The sequence below is a fragment of the Symphodus melops genome, assembly GCF_947650265.1.
Source record: "Symphodus melops genome assembly, chromosome: 18".
NCBI lineage: Eukaryota > Metazoa > Chordata > Actinopteri > Labriformes > Labridae > Symphodus > Symphodus melops.
Genome location: NC_136708.1, coordinates 4,714,469 through 4,737,383, shown reverse-complemented (window position 1 = coordinate 4,737,383; position 22,915 = coordinate 4,714,469). Strand labels below are relative to the sequence as shown.

Below are 22,915 nucleotides of genomic sequence, written 5' to 3'. Positions count from 1 at the left end.
AGATTTACACACTCCACTTGTGATGCTCGCCCTGAGAATGCTGAACCATCTGTATGCTTCCACTAACCAGTCAAGATGCAGTTTATATCTACCATTTTACAAAAGATAGACAGTGTAACTTCAGTCTAGACAGTTTATGTTCAAAAATAGAAAATGTTTGGTTAAGTCTGGATCACGTTTTTTTTCTATGAGAGTTGTGTGTGTGTGTGTGTGTGTGTGTGTGTGTGTGTGTGTGTGTGTGTGTGTGTGTGTGTGTGTGTGTGTGCTGTTGTAAAATTGTTAGTGGATCTTCTAATCTTTCCGAGTGCGCCTTCCGAAGAATATCATAATGTAGATTGATTGAAACTGTCTTTATGTCCCTAAGTATAGATGAGCAGTGACGGTGTAACTTACGTTACAGTGCATCCAGTGTAAGTAAGGGTTTTGTGGAAAATATTTATATATATACTGTATATATATATATTTACCAGACAGACCAAACATGAAGACTGTGGACACAGCTGTCAACAACAGTAACTGTAAGACCCTGATGCCTGTTTCATTGTTTTGAGGCTGCTGACCTTAATGCTCAAGCAGAGGTTTAAAAGGAAAATTACAAAGCTTGCCGTTCAGTTTGGAAAATTTCCAAAACTTATAAATGTGTTAAGGAAAAGTATGAAAAGCCTTATCTGACTGACAGACTGTGAGGTAACCTAGAGGTCACCTTTCATTGAGGTTCTCTGTGTCTGTCTGTCAGCGATGACACATTGTCTGTTCATGGACTCACAGACACATGAAGCAGTGATGTGACTGGGCTGAACAAACACAGTTTTATGATGGCTGACAGAAGATTTATGAACTACAGAGTCAGTCACAGGGAGCACTAGCACAGTCTGTTCATAGTATTCAAGTAATAGTGTTTGCTTGGACTCTGTAGACCAGGTTGTCACACTGAACCATAAACGAGGGACCTAATTGCACAACTCGACACACTAAAGCAGGTGGGAAATCCTTTTAATCCAGAAACAGGTCGGTACACGATTATCAAAAACAGGCAGGCAAAGGTGTCCAAAAGGGGTCTGGCAAAAGGCAAGTCAAAAACAGACAACTGGTCAGCTGAGGTTTAACAAGAGTACTAAGAGCTGGAGCGACAGTCAAAGACAATACGAACTGGCACAGAATGAGGGAAAACACAGACACCATATACTGAACAGGGGGTGGAGTTAACAAGACACAGGTGAGACACATCAGGTAATCAGCAGGCTGGGAAACACTGGGGGAAGGGCATGCAGACCTGAAACGAGACACAGGGTAAGTAACAAGTAAAACACAAGCACAGGACATGATACATGAGGGAAACAGAAATAAACAGACACTTATCCCGGGGATGTGACACAGGTACTGTATGTGCTCGAGTTGTAATTATACCTGGAAGGAAAGAACATTTGGAGAATTTCATAGCGACCTTCCATGTATTTAGCAGCCATATTTGTGCAGTTACAACAGGTTCTTTTTCTTAAGCTTGTCAAAGAAAACCACTGAGCGAGGCCCTGCTCTGCAAAATAATGCCAAACATTGGTTTTTGCTCTGGCCTCAGTTTTGCAGGTGTAGAGCTCAACAATCATGCTAATTATGATAAACGTAACTTTTGGTTTGAATTACAACTTAAAGCTTTCAGAGATGAACGTTTTCATTTCACCTGTAGTTTCTGAGTTCTAGACGCATTACGATAATTTAGTTGAGGAATGTTGAGGAAGAGTCACAGTTTGTGTTTGGTTACCTGAACTGCTTTAGTGTCTGGACGGCACAGTCAAATCTGGAATAAAGGTGGCAAGCCACAAGCTGTCCCAAAGGGAGGAAAAAAGGTCTAATTTACATTGTATTGAGGAAAATTTACAACGTACAGTTACTGTGCTGCTGGGTAGCTTGCACACTCCCCTGGTCGCTTTTCTTCAGTTGATTAGTCTCTCTGATCAAACCAACACTTCACAAGTTTTACTTTCTTTAAACCCATGTTTTAATGGGTTAAGACCAAATGAGGGAAAATAGCTGTTAAAAAGTTGATCAGTCCCAATGTATCCCATCACCTTCAATGCAGCCATGTTGTCGCTTCTGGACACACTGAACAGGTGTGCTCAGCTCATCAGACATGACAAAGAACCACCTTTTGGTTAGTTCATTGTCAAGATAGGAGAGGAAATCAGTGGTGACTGTAGCTGTGACGCCTTCAGTGCCAATCCATAAGTCCACAAGTCAAGAACAATATTATGTTGTCACAAGCTTCACAGGTCATTATTATTAAGGTCATTATTGACCATAGGTTACATCAGCCAATGAAATACAGAAGCTTCCTTTTGCCAACAACCCTGGCCAAGCAAGATGGATTTCTTCACTCTGATATAGAAGCTTTTAAAGCTCTGGAAATGAAACATGAGCGGCTAAAGACTTTCAGTCACAAATTCCACAGATATTCAAAGAGCTAGTGTGTTCCTGTTGTGTTTGAAAAGCCTCCAAAAGCTTTAGACTGAGCATGCGATAAAAAGAACTACTATTCAGTTTAAAGCCAATTTGTCCAATTTAGATGATCAGTGAACGGACACTGATGGCCTAGCTGTTAGGTCAATGAATAGAAGCTGTTAGTCATCCAAGCAGACAGCCAAGGCTCAAGTCCAAGCTGAGGCTCCTTTCCTGTATATCATTTAACGCTCTCTCAGCAGGTGTCCTACTCTATCCACTGTCCAATCAAAAAAGTGGCAAAAAGCCTTGGATGAGCTAACGGTCAGTTCAGAAAAGATTATGGTTTTGAGAAAAACAAATACACCTGTACCACAAACAGGTATATAAATGTGACATTAGAGACACTGTGGTGTTAATCATGAAACTTACAGATGTTATTGTTGGATTAAAGTTGTGTGTTTCTTACTTGACTGTGAAAACGCCATAGCCATCTGCTAACTTCGCTTTTAGATGTTTTATGTTTTAACTAACTTTTTTTCTTATAAACTCTGTAGCACTCTCAAACATGAAAGTGCTCTACAAATAAAATGCATAATTATTATTATACGGGGAAGAAAATGTTTTTTCTTCTTTGTATCTTTATTTTGAAAATAATATGAATGAGAATTTTATTAATCTTTTTTTTGAATCATTTATGACATAAGGGTGAATCTTTGTCTAAGGCCCCGACAGAATCTGGATCACAGCCGGTCAGGGCTCAGCTTGCTCTTTTTTTATGCAATAAATCTGGAAAATTATATTTACATTTATATTGTACAGAAGCAAGAATGTAGCATCCTCATCCATTTACTTCTCAATCTTTTTCTGAATTTTTGTTTGCTGATCATTCATTCACCCCACAGGCCACTGACACATGTTGACACAGCTGTAAAGATGCTAAAAACTAAGTCAGTGACTCTTAACATAAGAAATGATCTATTTGTGTAAATCATTTTCAAGCAAAATTAGACAGATAAAATAACTGTGATTGCCCATCATTAGCAATTTTCATCTGTGAGGAATTGCCCTGAACAATAAGGAGGGTAGGTTCAGAGGTAGGTATTACACCAGTGCTGAAAGTCTCTGTTTGGCTCAGTCATTGCCACCCACAGATAGAGCCTCCCGTTCAGCTGCCACCCTGTCATCATATATAAAAGAAGCATTTTGGGCGTCCCTACATGATAAAGTGGGGATGGGAGCACGCCCAGACGAGCTGGAACATCATGGAGAGCTGATAACAAAAAGCCTGTTTGAGTCAATGTTCTTTGTTTTGAGGAGAGATTCCTGAGACTATAATTAGTTACCCGGAGCTCTGCAGAGTGTCAGATATATTTGGATTAGAGAGGAAAACAAAGGTGTCTGAAGTTATGGAATTTGTGAGAGGGTAGATTGATAAGATCGAGGTTCGAGCCAGTCTCTGAACTGTTTATAAGAGGATAAACATTTAAAGCAGAATTAGGCCAGTCCCCCCCCCCCCCCCCCCCCCCAGCAATGTACCGTGATGACATGTTAGTGTCTCGGACTGAGAAGGAATTTACCCATCTGAATTTACATTCCTCGGTGAACAAGGTCATTATAACAGTTTTACCTCCCACAGTTTTTGTTCAATGGCACGTTAAAAGTGGAAAAATCCAACCAGGAGAGAAAAAGATGAGTCCTTGGCACATTAAAACAATATTAGATAATAATGTATGCCACACTGAGTGTGCTCATGCTGAGGATCATTAATCCTACCTGAAGGCCGTTTTAATGTTGGAAGTTTAGCTGGCTAATTGTGTTTACTGCGGTTTGAGGAGGCAGCCCAAATTAATGGTGTCAGTGCCATTAAAATCCCCTCCACTTCACCATCCTCTGATCTCTAATGGACCTCAGCGGGTTAGCTTCAAGATGAGCAGAGAGCCTGAGTCAGAGCTAATTGTTTTGGTTCTTTGTACTGAGAGGTGGGTCGGGGTGTTTGCTCTGGGTAAAAACAAAGGTGTTGTTCCCCCTCGTGCATGTGGATGACACAACATGTGGCAAGAAGAAGCATTTGATAATATTCCATTTATTTAAATGTGCATCATTCAACTTTCCTGGAAAAATGAAAACCCTCTTTAAAGACATACATCAAATACTGTACTACATTTTCCGTTTTTGTGATTTCTAAAGTTAGATATGGTTAAGGGATGCTGAGTCTGTTTGGTCAGATTATGTCGTCAAATGATGGTTGAATGTCTCGATCCATATTCTCATTTTTAAATTAAGAGTTAAACCACAAAATGTATGTGTTTGTACTCTAGACCGACCTCAAACACAGAGCTGTCCTCACAGCCAACTCAAAACCAAGTTCATGATCGTCTCTCAGTGTCTACAGCTAACCGAACTAGCATTCTGTAGCAGCAGCATTTAAAGGGCAACAGTAGATAATTGTATTGCCATTTGCCTATACCGTCTATGACATGGGCCAGCCCTTTGTCAAATATTCAACTATTTGGGGTGACTCGTAGATTAAGGAAATTCTATTACTGCTCCGATGATGTAAAAGTGAACCTGTTCCGTGCTTACTGCACCCCTATGTATGCGGCCCCATTATGGGTCAAGTATAAAAAGCAGGCCATGCGCAAACTGCAGGTAGCATACAAGGATTGTTTGAGGATACTGCTGAAGAAGCCCAGGACTAGTAGTGCTACTAAGCTTTATTGTGAATTGAGATTATGCTGTTTACAGGCCCTCTTGAGGAACCTGATGTTTAAGTGTGTCACAAGGCCCAGGTGTAGCTCAGTCCGATATCAATCACATCTATGGAAGCATTGGTATGAGTGCCTTTTAAGACTCTTGTGAAAAAGGTATTTTTTTGTTTTTGTTTATATGTTTATGTAACTGGGTTTTTTTTATTATGTTGTATGTCTGCTTATTGGGCTTCGAGCCTGTAAGAAAGTTTATACTATTAACCTTGCACAGCATAAATGCTGGAAATGGCGGGACTGGTTCTCATGTTGTACTGGTTCACATTTGATGAAATAGCCACAAAATGCTACAGGATTCATGAACATTATTTTACTGTTCATGAACAGTAAAATAAGCTATTAAGGGCAACGGATGGCAAACACAAACACAGGACTTTGTACTCGGGTGACAACACATGATGTCTCAGGTCATAACATGTAACCACCCATACAATTTGACAGTTGCTTCAACTGCCCTGCAATTGATACAGAAAGCAAAAACTTGGATGAAGTAATGTCAAACCTTGATGTTTTGTCTCGGGACGTGTTACCTTCCCAGAATAACAAGTAAAAGTGAAACTATGAGAAGAAATCCCCAGGGAACTGGAAAGTTTGTTTGTCTGTTTTTTTCTGCAATGATGATGAGAGCATCATTGTTCAGTTTGGGAAAATGGAGCAATTGAGCTTTTTTTTATCAACTGATAAATTAGTAGACCAAACAGGACTGGATGTGGAAAATAAAATGACGCTGACAAGACAAATAACAGTTTATAAATAACCACTTTAAGTTTATTAAAGTGGAATTTTACACATACACCAGAAATCAAGTACATCTTCTGTACTGTCTACGTGTGATGAGAGACTCCGCCCCCCTGCACCGTGTTCACATCATGTTTAAATGGACAGGACGCCCTTGTGTAGGCTATAAAGCTGTTTTAGTCAAGGACTAGAGAAAAGAAGAATGACAGTGTATCCTACTCACTGCTTATTTAAATGTCATGTAAATGTTTTAGATCACGGTCATTTTGTGTCAATTTATGAGCAATATGATGCTCCAAAGTGTGCTAACATTTGCCTGCTAACACAACAATACAGGCCACAAGCAATCATCTCGAGCAAAGGACCACTATGCCCGCGGCTTTCACTTCATGGTGTTTTATTATGGTGCATTCTAACTCCTGGGTTTGGGGCCAACTATTTAAGTAGACATGACGGGTCAACACTGGGTATTTTCTTTGAATAATCTCAGTATTCTCACATGTAATGCTTCTGGATTCTGTTAATGTCAACAAATATCCACAAAAAAATCTGTTCCTCGCAGAGAACAATATGCTCTGCTAATAGTAAACGTAATCGGTAACACTTCCTTTTACAGTCCTCCAAAGCGATGAACATCAGGAGAGTAAGTCTAACACAAGCAAGGATCTAGAGAGGAGAAAACAATGTCAGTAAGTGCAAACAAAAAAAGGTTTAAATCCAATCAGGTGCTGACAGGAAGTGATGAGAGGCAAAGCACACCTTTTATGAAAAAAAAAAAAAAAAAAAGGTATACACCATCAGCGTCTACAATGAGAGCTGATCTTGAGCGCCTCAGTCAGCATCAAAGCCGTCCAAAATACCGTCATCATCACCATCATAACCATCAGCATCATTATTTTATGTCTTTGTAAAAGAGCTCGATCTTTATCTTTTTATCATCTTTATATTTCTCTGTCAGTCATAAAATCCTCCTGACATCCATGTAAATGACCTTTAAACAGCCTTTTAAAGGTCACACATAGTGGTGATGATGTTTATTTAAAACGGGTGTGGGAAACAGAAAGCCTAACCTGCAGTGTCTCTGTCCTGATATGAATCAACAAACAAACTCAAGTTAAACCAAATACAAGAAATTCAGGCCGTCTGTGACTGTCTCTTCTATTTTTGTGGTTGACCTTCTGAGAGATGACACTCTGTACTTCAGTATCGGATGACAAAGAATATATTTTCCTGGAAATGTTAAGAAGGTTAATCTGTTCTGCCGAGCAAACAGGGCTTTGTTAGACGAGGTGTGATCTGTGAAGGTTTAGGTCTGCAGGACTTTGAGCTTGTCAGGAAATCAAACAAGCTCGACGTGCCTGATGTCCATTTAAGTCTAATTAATGGACAAACAAAGTGCCTTACATCGATTCAAAGCTGACTCACTCGTTCTTTCTCACTTTAGCTGAGGTCAGGGGGGAGGGTGCAGGAGATTCATGGCTCTCTTAATGATTACAACAGGTGAGGAAGAATTTAATCAATAACTGAGTGGATACCCCGCAGTGTGAGGAAGAATGGAGGTAGAATTCTTATCGCATGACTTTCCGCATGTTTGTCTGCATGTGCAGGGAGATCTGCAAAACACAGTTTCCTTATTTGGAAATCTCCCGTGTGGATGACATCAAGAAAGGCATCACAACAACGTGACAGGCAGGTTTAAACATTTTTCCACCCTCTGCTCACTTCTAATGCTGTCCTTCAGATCCTGTCTTTCATTCAGAGAGGAGTTTGAGCTCTGATTTACAAGCAGAGCGCTTACTAACTGAGCTCACCTTTGGTTTGGTTTGAGCAGACAATCAGAGCTGCTCTTGAATAACTGAGATTTTTAAGTCTTAGTTTCACATGTTGTGTGTACAAATGTTTCCTCACTGACTTTATCATAACAGCTAAAAACAACCGAGCCTGTGCCTGACATGCTTTACTACAATTGTTTTCCATGTTCACAGCTTTAATGTTTTGGCTTTAAATGGTAATACTTAAAGGGGAAACTCCGCTCAGTTTACCAATCACAGTCTGTTTCTAGGTGTTTGAGAACACTACTGCAGCATATATGAAAACAGTTTCATAAAGCATTTTGTGTATGAAAAAGCTGTGGTGTGTCCAGACTTTTTTGACTGGGGTGGCCTTACTGGGTCATGGACTTCTGCAAGGGTGGCCTGAGATGTGTGTGCAAAAATGAATTTACCACGTCTGTGTCCACTTATCGATTTTAACTAACAGACAAGAATGGCAACATTAAATCTTCAAGTTAAAATCTTAACCAGCGAAACAATAAATGTTTGATCTAAGTCACAACTTTTAAAAAATAGCGTGCAAACTCCTGCCTGCTGTCCAACTTGCAAAAAAAAAAGTTTGGGGACCAAAACAATGCTTGGTTGTTCATTTGTAAGTGTGCGGGAACTTGCTCGCATTTTTCTGGGAAAAAGATGTGCAAAGCATGTATTTACAATTCAAAGCGCTAAATACAGAACATATCCAGCACTGATGTGTAAATAAACAGCCTGTTGATAGGTTTATTTTAACATTAATCCCACCTCTGACAAGGCCTATAGAGCCAATCATAGTTCAGGATTTTGAGGTTGCACCTGGGGTGGCCAACCAGATATCACACATGACCCATGCCAACCCTCTTGACACGCCCCTGCAATACCTGGGAAAAAAACAATTCCAAGAGATGTAACTTGAATCAGAGTTTGTTGGTCTAAAGACAAAAGAAATATGATGAGGAACAATCTGGAGGTGTGGAGGTGTCTGTGGCCCAATCCTCCTTGCTGCTGGAGGCTAAAGCTCCATCCTACACCAACCCAGCCTGCACACAAAAGACCTGTAATTAAACCACAAGCTGTCATGTTGCACTGTGGGTGTTTGTGGATGACAAGTTTTGACAAGATAGGAGTACAAGGGTGATGAAAGATAATGTCTTTGATTCTGCTGGACAGGTTTTTAATCATTTTTATGTTTGGTGTGGTTACTCAAGATCTACAAAAAGGTCATTATAATTAGGAATTTAATTGTGCTGAAAATAGGACAAAGTAATGAAAAAAACAACGTCATTGAATTAAAGCCTTTCTACCTGGTTCACATAAAGATTTTTCACTTTGCACTTGTTCACCCTACTCTGCCACCGTTCTACACGTACTCACCTGGTGTACATTTGACTCCCTGATAGCAGATGGACATCTTCACCTGTCTGAATGGTAAATTAAGATTTTAATCTGCAGTGTCGCACAGAGGGCAGCAGCTGTTTACATAGAACTGCACATACATGGCTGTTTACATTGCTGTTGCAACGTGCCACAGAGTTGCGCTGCAAGTGGATATCACTTCATCAGGTGTACGTGTGCCTGGACACAGGAGAAACATTTGATGACAATCTGAACTATAATGTGAAGAATGCCGTCCAGTACAGGCATGCCAGCGAGCTGCATTAAGATGTGAAGATGTGTCTACGCAGGAGAAGGAATGTCTGGTCATCGGAGTCAATGTTAGCAACAAAAAAAAACAGAGACGGGTCATTTCCCAGAGGAAACAATGAGCACATATTATACAGTTAAGTTTACATACTGCATGCTGTTGAACACTTTGAATGATTACACTGTTGCTGCTTAATGAGTCTCACCTATGAACTCACTGAGGAAGCGTTCAGGAATGCTTGCTATTCAAAACAGCCATGTAACTGTTTATCCACTGGACTGTGAGGGATTTCTTAAAAGTCCTAAGACTTTGAAATGACTGGAAAGTTACACATTTGTCCTTTGAAACTCCTTCTCCCTCTCTCGCCTGTTTCCTTCCTGCTGGACTTTGCTGTTTGGTCATGGCTAGACTTTATGTTTTGGTATCAGCAGGCATGTTTGGACCGGCGGTGCTGATAGGCCGGTCTGTCCCCAGTCTGTCCCCGCGCGGCATAGGTCCCAGCAAACAAAACCAGGAAGAAGAGGAATGTACCGACATTGGCTTTAACTGTAATCGCAGCCTGTTGGGACTGGAAGTGCAAAACAAGCAAAAACACAAAAACAAATGATGTGGCAAGAAATGTGATCGTCTACAAATAGTGTCAAGACACATATTGGGTGGTATATAAAGCGTATTGTGTTGCCTTGTGGATGAAAAGTTCTACATAAAAAAAAGTTTGACAGACCACTCCAGGAGCAATGCTTTGCCCTAAACAAGGCCAACTGACAACCAGGCTACACGTTTTAATGCTCAAAATATAATCTAAAAGAAAACTCTCTCTAGCAGTCCCAGACATCCAAAAGCCAAACAGCTTATTGGTAATATTATTTGTATTTGTTTTAGTTTTTCTGCTAAGTTGCCACTAAACATTTGTCTTGACCACAATTAGACTTTTTCGTGTATATTATTGTGGACAAAGAAAGAGAGGCTGGGATGACATCCGTGCACCATGGATTACAGACAGACAGAGACACTGCAGGTTTCTTGTGTATAGCCCAAAGTAGCCTGTGTTCATAGTACATGTTTATATATATATATATATATATATATATATATATATATATATATATATATATATATATTGATCAATTAAGGCAAATTGCAGGTGACCCCATTTGTATTCTATGTGACCCCGTATGGGGTGGGGATCCCAAGCATAGGAAATCCTGTTGTAAACTGTACTGAAGTCTTGCTAGCTGCATCGCTCTTCATATAATCATTTTTGGTTGGTCCACTACTTGAGTACTGTCTGAATATTTCAGCACCAAATGGATGGACTGCCATGATTTCTTTAAAACGTTTCAATCTTCCCTTTGGATCTGGGCACCCCCAAAAAGGATGACTTGATCTATAAGTTGTATTTTTTCACGCTGGGTTTCTAGTGTCATCAAAAGGAGGAAATGTAACTGTGTCCAAACTTAGTTTGATGACAAAATACTTTCTGTAGTACATTCACAGCATGCATAACTTGACATTTTCTTCTAATCTAATTCTGCCTTTCTTCTTCTAAATGAGAGCCACAATAATATGCTAATCTTAGCCAGTGAGAATGGATAACCAATAGCCTACATATTATTAATCAGCATGTTTGCTGGAAAAGTCCTACAATACTGTTTACTGTACATTTTTAGTTAATTTATCACATTTTTACCACACTCCATTGTTGTGTTAGCAGGCTAATGTTAGCACACTATGGTTAACTCCTAGCTTCATAATGGAACATTAATTGACACAGAATGACCATGATCTAAAGACACTTACATAACATCCAAACAAGCAGTGAGTAGGCTGTGGTACTCTTCTTTTCTCGAGTCCTTGACTTAAACAGCTTTACACAAAAAGATGTCCCGTCCATTTAAATATATACACAGGTCCAACAACAGTACAGCTGGCGGGACTCAGAGAGACATTTACAGAGGATAGATTTGATTTTTGCCGTAACTATGTTGTATATTTTTCCTTTAAATGATGTCGACCCCAAAATGAAATGGCCGTTGCACCTAATGTGTTTAAAGTATCTCGTGCATGTGTTCATGTAATATTCTATGACGGATTAGATCAAAATCAATATTCATTTTGCACTCATTATTTTGCACGTCACCTGTATGTGAACTTTACATCACCGGGCTTTTAGAGGAACTGTGCATCCAGACATGCGTCCTTGATGTTGTGATATTTCACCACACAATGTAAAAACATCAGGTCTTGTTTTTAAAAGTTGCCTGTATTTCTTTGCGACCACACGGGTTTGTTTACTACACTTAAAAGATAATGCTTGTCTGCCCTCATCTGTCTTGTGTTCATATGATGGCTGTGCGGTTTTCTGTTGACAAAAGTTTCTTGTCCCCAGGTGTCCTTTCAGAAAGAAGTCTAAATCTAGGCAACACCACTTGATTTAATTAAGCTGTTAACAGAAAAGTTATGCAACATGAGAAATAATGTTTTTTAAATGTGCTTGCAAAAACAAGAGGTACAATTATAATCCCACCATCATGATTTACCATCAGCCAGCATGTCAGAGTGGAGAAACAAAAAATAGGGTAACAACCAAAGCGGAACAATGCAGCTCGTGTTATGACAACAGCATGATTAAGTTGCAATCTCAATCTTCCATATAGGCCGTATCAGTTCCCTGTGCACACAACAGACGTGCTCCTGTTTTCCCTTTGTTTCTCTTCCTCTCCCCGCTCTCTCCTGGAGCTAGAGGAATTCAGGAGGAATGCAGAAAAAGCATCCTGTTTTCGTTCTGCACTCTGAGTCAGCTATTCACACTCTGTGGTGAACGCAGAGCGTCCGAGAATGTCTTTGACTGACGTCACGGTAAACAAGCAGGACGTTACGATGAACAAATAAATGCACACAGGTGCACATTGTCACTGCATGTCCATCCTTCAAAACCCTCAGTTCTCACAATCCAACAAAAATCCAGTCCAATGCCACCTCATTTAAAATACATGCACAACTGTTTTATTAAACTGGGGTTGACTTAAAAAGCTGATAATGCCCCACTTTGTCTTATTATCTGTCATTCTTCAAACACTTGACCTGTAACCTCGACATCCTGAAGATAATTGAAGGCCAAAAGTTTTCTACATCCTCTTCAATAAACACTTTCTGAGTTCACATCCCTCCACTAATCTAAAGCAAACATCAGCATATGGAGCAACAAGGGGACAGAGGGACCACGAGGAGATAACCATTGCATGTTTTATAATAGACAATTAAATTCTATTTAGTGACCACATGCGATGCATTTTGCTTTGTGTGCATCTTTTCTTCATTTTAGGGTAAAGCATTAGAATTAGACACCTGTGTTTCTGCAGACTCAAGCTAAAGTGAATGCTCGAAGAACATGAAGAGTTTTTAATTTTGACAGAAAATGCAGGAGATGATCACGGCAGAAATGCTTGAACTTTAAGGATATTAAATTATACCAACAGCTAAGGGTGTATGGGCTACAAACTGTCACCTTTCACCAGGGGCGCTTCTAGGGTGTGTTGGGGCCCTAGGCAAACGTTAATTGGGGGCCCCTCCAACCAGCGTCCATTATTATTTTCACAGCAGTAATGCATGCAACATTTAGCAGGGTGTAAGTGTTGTGTGCACATTTGGAGGCAATGCTGTGGATTAGAGTGGGGGGGGGGGGGGGGGGGGGGGGGGGGGGGGGTAGTGTAGTCCTAAGCAAAGGATTCAGAAAACTTGCGTTATACGCTTATGAAGACTGGCGGGTAACAAACTCAAATTAGACTGCAGTAAATTCAAGAATCTGAAAACGTCACATTGTCACAGAAACTAAGGTACTATAGAAAAACATGTTATCAACATATCAGATTGTAAAGCTCGGCGGCTGTGGCTCAGTGTGTGGAATTAATCGTCTTTGAACCGGAAGGTCAGGGGTTCGATCCCCAGCACTCAACCCCAAATTGCTCCTGCTGCTCTGTGAGTGGTGTGTGTATGAAAGGGGAAGTGATGGTCACTTTACATAGCAGCCATCAGTGTGTGAATGTGTAGGTGTGACCTGTGGTGTAAAAGCTTTGAAAAAAGCTTTAAAGCATTTTCTTAACACAATAATGTTTGGATGACGTCGAACCAAACAGCTTCATTGTCTGGTTTCAAATGTTGATCCAAAAACCCTGCATGACACCACTGGCATTATGTTTTATGTCTTAAGCACCCACAGGGACAGTGGGGGGCCGTAGTCTCTAGCACCCTTCATCTTTTGGGGTCACAAGTTGACAAGTTTGGGAAACCTTGTTATTGAAGTTTTGCTGAGTAGATCAACATTAATAATGAGTCAAATAATTAAAACAAATTCTTGCAAAGTCATATTTTGGTCAGGTTGTTTTATTTCATTCACATAGTTCAGTGCATTATTCATACAAATATAAATACATATCTGAATAAGTTAGAAAATAAATAAATAAATGTATTTACAATGTTTGCAGTCATTCAGCATTTAACAGTAAACTTCTGAGCCGGTGACGATCCATCATGTACAGCATCGAGATGTTTGAGGATAAATATTTTCTTAATAACCATGAACTTTAAACATGTTCATGTTTCCATGAGCTGACGACAATCCAACAGGGCCGAGAAAAAAGTGCTAGACATGGATAAACAGCCTTGAAGTGCACAACACAAGTTGAGAGTCATAACTCTCCAGAGGCTAATTACAGAGGAATTAAGGGAACATTTGTCAGAGCGGAGAAAAACAATTGTCGCATTTTTGGCAAGCTGCACATTATTGAAACCTTCTGGCTTATCTTCAATAAAAACATTAAACAGGACATATGCAATAAACACCGAGGCCAACACAATAGAGCTAGAGCAGTTGTTATGTTTGCAGAAAGTAAGCAGCATATGGAGCTCACAATGGACCTTGTTTAAAGCTAATTGTTTGTGAGATAAATTCCGAATGGATGACCTTCATTTCAATGAAGCAATGTGTGCCAAGAGTGAACAAGCTGCCGTTTTCAAGTACTGCCTTGTAATTAGAAAAAATGCTACTTGCTTGTTTGCCCTAAACAGTAAGGCAGGACAACAGATTCCAGCTCTGACACAGAGCAATATCAAACTGGACCAAAGGTCTGCAATGTCCGAAAACAATTCCCAGCCAGAGACAGAGCTGATTTAACTCTTTGATGTTGAGCATCCTGTAATCTTAAGGGATGTTTCGTAGAGGATTTAAAAAAGTCCATTCAGACGAGTCACAGGACTTTTGGCCAAATGAACCAAAAGGACAGCAAACCATTGTCCCTTTTGTCTTCTTGCCGTGGTTCCTCCTGATTCCTTGACATGTAAGTTCATCAAAGTTTGGAGAGTTCAACAACTGATTTCAAACGTCTCCACCCAACCTTGAGTTTGCTGAAGGGCTTCAGTCTTGGTTAGCTGCCAGTCCCTTAAAGCTCTGTTTTCCTGATCAAACACTGGATGCACTCCCATTTTGTGTTGCCACTCGGCATCCACAGTATTTGTTCAAACTCTGACGCCGTCACTGAAGACAGCTGGGACGAGTCTTCTTTCCACGATGGTGGACTCCATCAGGGTTGAGCTGCTCGTGGTGCTTGCCCAGTCCTTTACCTTCTCGTTCTGCTCAGCAGCCTGTCGACTCCACCTGGGTTCTTGTTTGTTGATCGGATAGTTTTTGCCATCGCCATGTTGGACTTGACCGCAGATCTGCAGAACACACAAAAAAAAAAAGACCAGGTCAGTGATGCTTCATCTATCTGACAAATCAGCACCATCCACAGCACAACATGGATTCAAATACAAATGCTTGAGTTCATCTTCATTTACCTGAGAGACTGCAGGAGTGTGTTGCTGTTTGTGCTTGCAGATTCTCCCAATGGACCCACAACATGTGTCCTTGGATTATCTGAGCTGTGGACAGAAAAAAAGAAACCTCAGCATTAAAACAACGAAACTCTCACAATGTCTCTGGCAATCTAACCTACAGACACTGAGGATGTTGTTTTGAATTAATTTTTCACCTGAAGCAAAGGAGGTTCGTGTTGCAAAACAATTTTCTTTGGATACCAAACTAATATATTTTGGATGCCTTATGGGCAGGTATGCAGGGCGAGGCTTACAAAACACCACCTCAGATATCATTTCAAGATAATGACTATTCCATAGCAACGGACTCGTGACCAAAACAGGCAACAAGGATTCCTTTCAGCAAAGCAAACAAAAATAAATCCCTAAAATAGAAGCACTGCTAATAAAGATTTGTCATTCTTCAAAGAAACGAGGGCCTTTATCTGAAATGTGGCTACTACCCTTATGCTATGGCTACACTATCACAGGCTGAATCATTGAGCCGCCTCTCTGACTCGTCTGCCACATCAGAGCAGTGTTGGGGCTTGTCACACATGACTGATGCTGAAAGGAGACACAGAATCTACGACGATCTGATCTAACATCTAGAAGTCTACGTGATGGGAAGGCCACTGCCTCGCTGTAGACGCTCACCTTGCATGGCAGAAGCCGGAGCAGGTTTTATCAGAGTGGTTGAGGCATTCGCAACGGTCAGCTGAACGACGGCGACGAGGCAGGGGACTTCCAAGGCCATAAGGAAGGACTTTACTGTGAAGAGGAAACAAAAACTGTCAGACCAAGGAATCTGGCTGCATTCGGCAAAAAAAAAGGATTTCAATCAATCTTCTGAACTTGTTTGCAATGAAGCATCCTGAGTTTAAGTCCTGTATTCTCACCTTGGCGTGTTGACCCAGATGATATCAAGGTGGCAGAAGTAGATGCATTCTGTGTCATCCCAGTTGCTGCAGGAGCAGCGTTTGGTCCTGCGGTGTGGTCGTGCAGCCTGAGCCGGCTGTTCTGCCCGCTCTGATAAGGGAAGTCCCCAACCTGGAAAACAACAAAGGGTCCAGAGATTAAAAAAGTGCACATTAATGCTTTTCACCATGACTGTCTTATCTTGTGTGTATATAGAAATCCAAACACTTGAGTGGTTTGACAAATGTGTTTGTGATTTATATGCAGAACAAATCTGTCATCCTATGTATCAAAGAACTTAATCCAGGTCAAACAAAAGTTGAAAGTTGGACAAAGGAGGTTATATTAATAATGATGTAATACAAACATATATCAAAAGGAGAATATTCTGTTGAAAGCTGCTGCCACGCTCTTGTTGGGAACTGAGCATGTAGATATTTATAGTTAAATAAAATCATTTTTACATGGAACCACATTTTTATACTGTTACTTCATTCAGCCTGAAATACAAACCCTGACGCCAACATCTGCAGTTCATTGTTTAAATAGCCAAAAGTTATTTAACAAACTTGAAGTAGGCCCCCAGTTTATGTATAAATATTTCTTGAATAATAAACATAAAACGATTCATTTAAACAATGTCACATCTGGTCTATCCAGATAGTTTTTTGGATGTGGATCCTCTTGAAAATAATAATGGAATAAAAACATCAAAACATCTAAATGTCAGATTTGATCCACAGAAATCTCAAGTCAATGAAAAAGATAAATGAATAAAAAAAAACAATTAAAAGCAAAGTAACTCACCCTCTTGCAGAACTGTGAAGATGATGAATAAAACCAGAGTCTTGCACATGAAGGAAGCCATCGTCTCTCGTCTGTTTTGATGCTTGATAGTAGCCGCAGAAGTCTCTCTCTCTTGAAGAGTTCTGGATGAGTCTTTGAAGTGGTGTGTGTGTTTAGGCTGGAGAGCAGCAACAGGTGCTTTGTGTTCATGCTGCTGCAAGGACGTCTACTTATACACCCCCTACTGTGAGTGACATCACGCAGGCCCCTCCCACCTCCGACTGTCTTTGCAGAGCAGCGTAAGTTACACAACTCTAAAATACTCCACCTGCGCTCCTCACATTCCTGGAGTGACCTTAACGGGACTGTAGGCGCCACCAACAGGTCAAAAACAACAAAGAGAACATAAACAGATTTTTCACAGGTTGTGATTCATCCAGGAAACTTCTCTCAAACCTTCAGTGCTTTACTGTTGAGTTCTAAGTGTTAGCTTTGTTATCTTTGGAAGAGAAAAAGTTAAAACATTACAAACATTCCTATGTTGACATAATTATAATTACCCTATATATACTTATAGTCATCTTTAGCCAAAAAAAGAAAGGAAGGTTACAAAAGGCTTTAGGAATAAGACAATGCAACAGAGTAAAAAACACAAATGTGAAAACTTATAGATACAAGTTAACTGGAGTCCAAACATCAATAAAACCCACAAAAAAAAGGATTTTTTTTTCACTGAGAAAGGGCTCTGACTGCTTGCATAATATTTCAACGTTAAGAGAATCTCATGTTCCTCAGAATGACTTTGGGATCTCTCAGGGAACTGTCTCAACTCTATTGAAAAGAGTTAATACAAGAAAAGCAGCTGGCCCTGACTCCATCTGTGGGCGCACACTGTGTCACTGTGCTGACCAGCTCAGCAACGTACTTATACACCTTAATTGAGAGACTGTCCTCTCATTTTAAACTGCCCGGTCAGTTCTTAATGCGGCTTTTAAACTTCTTAACAGACAGGGTTCAGCAGGTTTTCGTGAAAGGTCACATGTTAAACACAGGTTCCCCTCAGGGCGGTGTCCCCCCCCCCCCCCCTGCTGTTTATCATGAACACAGATAGCTGCAGAACTTCACAAGAGGACAGATATCTCGTAAAGTTTTCTGATGACACTGTTCTGCTGTCCCTCGTTGGAACAGCGTTCTACTCTGAACTCAAGAGTTCTGACAACACTGAGTCAGTCATGAAAAGGGCTCAACAGAGAATTCATTTGATGCGGAGGCTGAACTCTTTTAGTGTTTCTCAAGGCATCTTATGTAGCTATTATCGTTCTTTTATTGAAAGTCTTTTAATATTTTCTTTTATCTGTTGGTTCAGTGGGTTGTCTGTGAAGGACAAGAGTAGCCTTAACCACATGGTTAAAAGTTTGCTCAAAGATTACTGGAGTCCAGCTCAAAGAGTGCAGCTCCCTGTGGAAGGAGCGGGTGGTCCAGAAAGCAAACGGGATCACAACTCAACCGGAACATGTGCTCTCATCTGTATTTTCTTGAACGCCCTCTGAACGGCCATATCTTTGCTCCTCCAAGGAGAACCAACAGATACTCCTAGTCAGGAGCACTAATCAGACTCGCAGGTGTAATCAATCTCACCCCCCCTGGAGGGAATGAGACTCGAAACACATGATTATACTAAAGAAAACTACGAACCTGTCCTTCTAAAGTCCAGACATATCAAAGAAATATATAACCTAAACATGCAGTGTCCTTTAACTTTAAGGCCTAGTCCACACAGAGGCAGGTTTGTTTTTTTTTAAAGAGAGGTTTGTTTTAGTTGTCTGTTTTGGCCTTTTATACACAAACAACGTTTACGTCCCCAGAAAATGCTTTTTTTAGAAAACACCTTCCAGGGCAAAGATTTTCAGAGACTGTGTTTAAGGTGTTTATGTGCACATTTTTGGGCTTGTAATGTCACACTGTGCTCCGGTTTCTCCGTCGTCTGACGTCGTTGTGCGATGGCAGGCGTAACCAAACTAGTCCTGGTGTAAACATTGCTGACTGGACTTTAGTTAGCAGGCCCTCCAACCAGCGTTCATCCCCACCATGCCTGCCGGTGTCCCATTGATTACTCCTCTTCCTATGTTCCTGTTTGTTTCTTTCTTCTACAGACGGATAATTCCTCTTCACTGTTTATTTGTTGACTTGAAAAACGTTGGTTTTCACATCAATAATGCATGCAACGTTAAGCAGGGCAATGAGAGTGAGTGCTGTCATACGGTGCCTCCCTAAGGGAGTCTTCCTACTGTCATTGCAAAAAGAAAGCAGGTATTGGGCCATGGCTTTGGTTTAAGTTTGTGAGCCCTCAGGGGCCCCTGAGGAAGAAGGTGCCTGCCTTGCCTGTTGAGGAGCAGCACCTCTGTTCTGAGTCAAAAATGACCCAGAAGCTGCAAACAGTCTGAGGGAACCTGAACTTAGGGAGAGATTATTAATTAGCTTGTACAGTATGGGTCCAATAACAAAGACCCTATATTTGACATTGAAATTGATTCTCCCATGTATATCACATAGTTGTTTTTAAACCATGTAATGTTTTACAGCCTTTACTTCTACAAACACTGAGCTACATCGATAGTTACCTGCTCCCTGAGAGCTTTAATATGACCTCTGAACAGCTATGAACTTTTCCTTTATGGTTTGTTGTTGACAGTGCACAGTCAGTTGAGCTAGAACTGAGATTAAAAATTTTTAAAAACTGCACCACCATCTGTGAAAAGTAATCGTGCAGTGATAGTCATCTCATACATTAAAACTCAGACACCATAAAATAACGGGACTCTATCAAATGGTGCAATGTGTTTATGTAGTTAAGTATTAAAAATAAATGTAAAACGTAACATTTTGCCAGAAATGCTAGTTTCCTTGTTCGTTCAATCCATATAAGGCTGCAGGTTGGAGCCAGTCATGCAGAACAGTGATGATACTCTCATTAACTGGTGGCTGCAGAAGATCGTGACAGACAGGAAGTGAAGTGAGGCCCTGACACGCTCTGTGTTCTCTCTCTAAAAAATGTTTCCAGAAACGACAGGAATGCAGGATGAGGCTGGAGCCCGCAGAGGAAGAGATGAGCAGACAGACCGGGGGGGGCGAGTGCCACAGGACAGATACGAGTGTTATGAAGTCAAGGAGCACTGTCGGCACCGCGCGCACGAGGATGAGGTCATGGCACAATCGTCGCCTACACAGTCACTGTGTCACATTAAAGTTTGTTATACAAACCCCCCGGAGGTTCTTCTTGCTGTTATGAGCCACTGAAGGGATTATAAAGTGAAGACATGCTGTTACATGTAATCAGAACAAGCTACTGAAACATGTTATAGAAATATAACTCCTCACATTTTAAAAGCGAAGATGAAGGTAAATAATTGTGCAAAATCCACCCCAAACTCCCTCTTCAATCAAACCTATTTTAACTTTCCCGTGTGAGTTGATGTTTATTTTTTATCTTCAGTGATAAATGTTGAATATCCTGACCACATTACGATAACTGATGATTCTCAGCCTCATCATTAATCGAAGAGAGCATTACCTTCCATGCAAAAGTAGACTGGTTGGCATATTTTTTCTGTCTCTCCGACATTTTGGGTCTGATGTTTTTGTGGGTCATTCTTGACGTATTTAAAAGGACGTATTAGTTTCACACACTCTTCACCATAAATGGTTTGATTTCCAACAGACGTAGACACCAAATAAGAAACAGGAAGAAGTGCAATTGTTCAACCATAGGCCATTGTTAAACTACAGCCATCAAAGGAAAACCCTGCGAATGTCGAGGATTTTTACATCAGCACTGCGGCGGAAAAAGTCGCAGAATGAGGCAGGAAAAAACATACAGTGTGTGTGTGTGTGTGTGTGTGTGCTGTCATCTTTTATGAGGGTGAACACGTGGGCGAGTCTCCTGAAGGATGTCACAATGAAACCAGACGCAATTGGACAACTTGTTGCAATGAGGAGAGGGAAAAAAAGTGAATATTTGTCCATTTGAGGAACGGGCTCTACCTGGGGGTTCTCCCCTCTCATTTCCCCTTCCCTCTTTCTGTTTCCTCTGCTGCTTTCAATGATTCTGCACACTGTTCAAAACGTGCTCTTATCTAAGTCCCTCTTCCGGCTGCTGCGGCTGATGGCGACAGAGGAATGTGAAGCAGCCCCGTCACAAACAAAACAGCGGAGTCCTGATTGAGGAATCATTTAAAATTCCACTGATGTGACGGGTCAAATGTTTGTGACGCAATAACACACAAATAAGTTGAATCATACAGGACAAAGAGATGAGGTAAACTGGAGGAGTCCTCTGCCCTTTAAATGGTCTGACCACATACAGTACGTGTATCTGAAGGACAATCTCATCCTGTCATAGCCAAACTCTACAATTTATTGGAAAAGTGTTCTCAACATTGTCATGTTATTGTTCTAAATCTTGAATTCTAAATTATTTTAAAGGACGATAAAAAATGTAATTTGCAACATCCCTATACTGATGTAAATAAACCGTTCATTTGAGAGGTTAACTTGTGAATAAGAAAAGGAACTTACCAGTAGAAAAGTCTTAAGCCTGGCAGGTGAACTTCGGAGCCCCCGTGTCTTTTCCTCTTCACAAATGCAGCTCACCCTAAAATCGTTTTAGTTTGCAGCTTGGATTTTGTTGCAGAGGATTTGTGTCTCAAAGCGATTGATCTTGTGCAACACCTTCTGGTGGGACCAGCCTTTTGGTACCACTCCATAGAACAACTGGGTCGGCAACTGCCACCCCTCGAGGCCAATAATGTTGCGGGTGATTAATAACATTTGGCCCACAAGGTTGTTTTAATTTTACATTTATTCATGAATGTGTTTTTATAATCCACTGACAATCTCTGATGAACACAAATATTCACACGACAACACAGGGCGCGATCAGCACTGCAGAGCGTGGACAGCGGCAGGCACTGAAACAAAGCAGCGTCACAGCAGCAGTGACACCAGAATCTCTTCCTCCTCCTCAAACCTTTTACTGCTCGCACACAAAGAAGCACAATACAGCAAACTGTTTCATTGTTTTGTAAATCTGTACGCGCCAACAAATTTGCCTTTGCTTAACCAACCCATGTCATAGCAGCTTTTTTTTTTTTTTTTGCGGCAAAAGCAATTCTGTCAATATCTGCATGAATGAGGAACAGTTCTAATGACAAAAACCAGATACACTGTTGAATTCTGGTCTGAACATAAATACAAAACAAACTAAAGAAACTTTAAGTGAAGACCTTTGAACTGGTTCTTAAGGTCTTTCCATCAGTAGCTGATGTAGACATTTGAACTTCTCTTTGTGAAAATGTACACTGGACAGCATCAAAGACCTTACGCAAAGATCCAGATCTTCAACCGCTCCACTTACCTTTGTATCAAGCTTCAAATTAAACTTCAGCAAAAATTCAAAGAAAATGTTTTTAACTGTTTCTATGTTGTTTCACTTGTTGCACTGCTCCAAAGAGAATGAGCTTATGCTATAGCTTTCTGCTCTGTAAGTTGTGTCTGAATGGTTTTCTGCTGTCAGGTTCAGGGTCCTTTCCATTCAGTAGGCAATTTAAATCCTGAAAGGGTCAATGATTTTGTATGAGATCAGCTGGACACCTCCAAATGATTGGCTCTGATTAAGATCATCACCACCATCAGGGTAGTGACGCCCCATGAGTGAAAAATGTGTAGATTGGAAGTCAACTGTTATCTATTGATGGCGTTTGAAGGAGGTTCATGTAACGGTGACTAATAGATTCCTTAAACACTTCACAGAACCCTGATATGACTGAGGTGAAGAATATTGCCAAGGTAGCCAGCGAGTAAGAATCTAAACTGTATTAATACTAAATCCTAATCCTATTAATATTAATCTAAACTGTATTAATAGATGGACGACATTACAGTTTCCCAAAAGTGAAGCCAAAACAGTT

The 22,915-nt window shown here is 40.6% G+C and overlaps 1 protein-coding gene across 1 annotated transcript; it reads right to left on the bottom strand.

Moving 5' to 3' along the window:
* Positions 1 to 13,770: 13,770 nt before the first annotated feature.
* Positions 13,771 to 17,477, bottom strand: edn2 (endothelin 2). Its single transcript, XM_079367520.1, has 5 exons — positions 16,971 to 17,477; positions 16,145 to 16,295; positions 15,903 to 16,016; positions 15,228 to 15,311; positions 13,771 to 15,107 (listed from the first exon to the last, which is right to left on the bottom strand). The coding sequence occupies exons 1-5, from the start codon at positions 17,029 to 17,031 to the stop codon at positions 15,008 to 15,010; spliced, it is 510 nt and encodes a 169-aa protein (XP_079223646.1). The 5' UTR covers positions 17,032 to 17,477; the 3' UTR covers positions 13,771 to 15,007.
* Between the last annotated feature and the right edge of the window lie 5,438 nt (positions 17,478 to 22,915).

What these genes read in the sequence shown, in the direction of transcription:
- edn2 (XM_079367520.1), bottom strand. Translation starts at nt 17,031, where the DNA reads ATGGCTTCCTTCATGTGCAAGACTCTGGTTTTATTCATCATCTTCACA. An exon ending in TCCGGCTTCTGCCATGCAAG is followed by an intron (nt 15,312 to 15,902) that starts GTGAGCGTCTAC and finishes TTCTGTCCACAG; the next exon opens with CTCAGATAATCCAAGGACAC. An exon ending in ACACTCCTGCAGTCTCTCAG is followed by an intron (nt 15,108 to 15,227) that starts GTAAATGAAGAT and finishes TGTGTTCTGCAG; the next exon opens with ATCTGCGGTCAAGTCCAACA.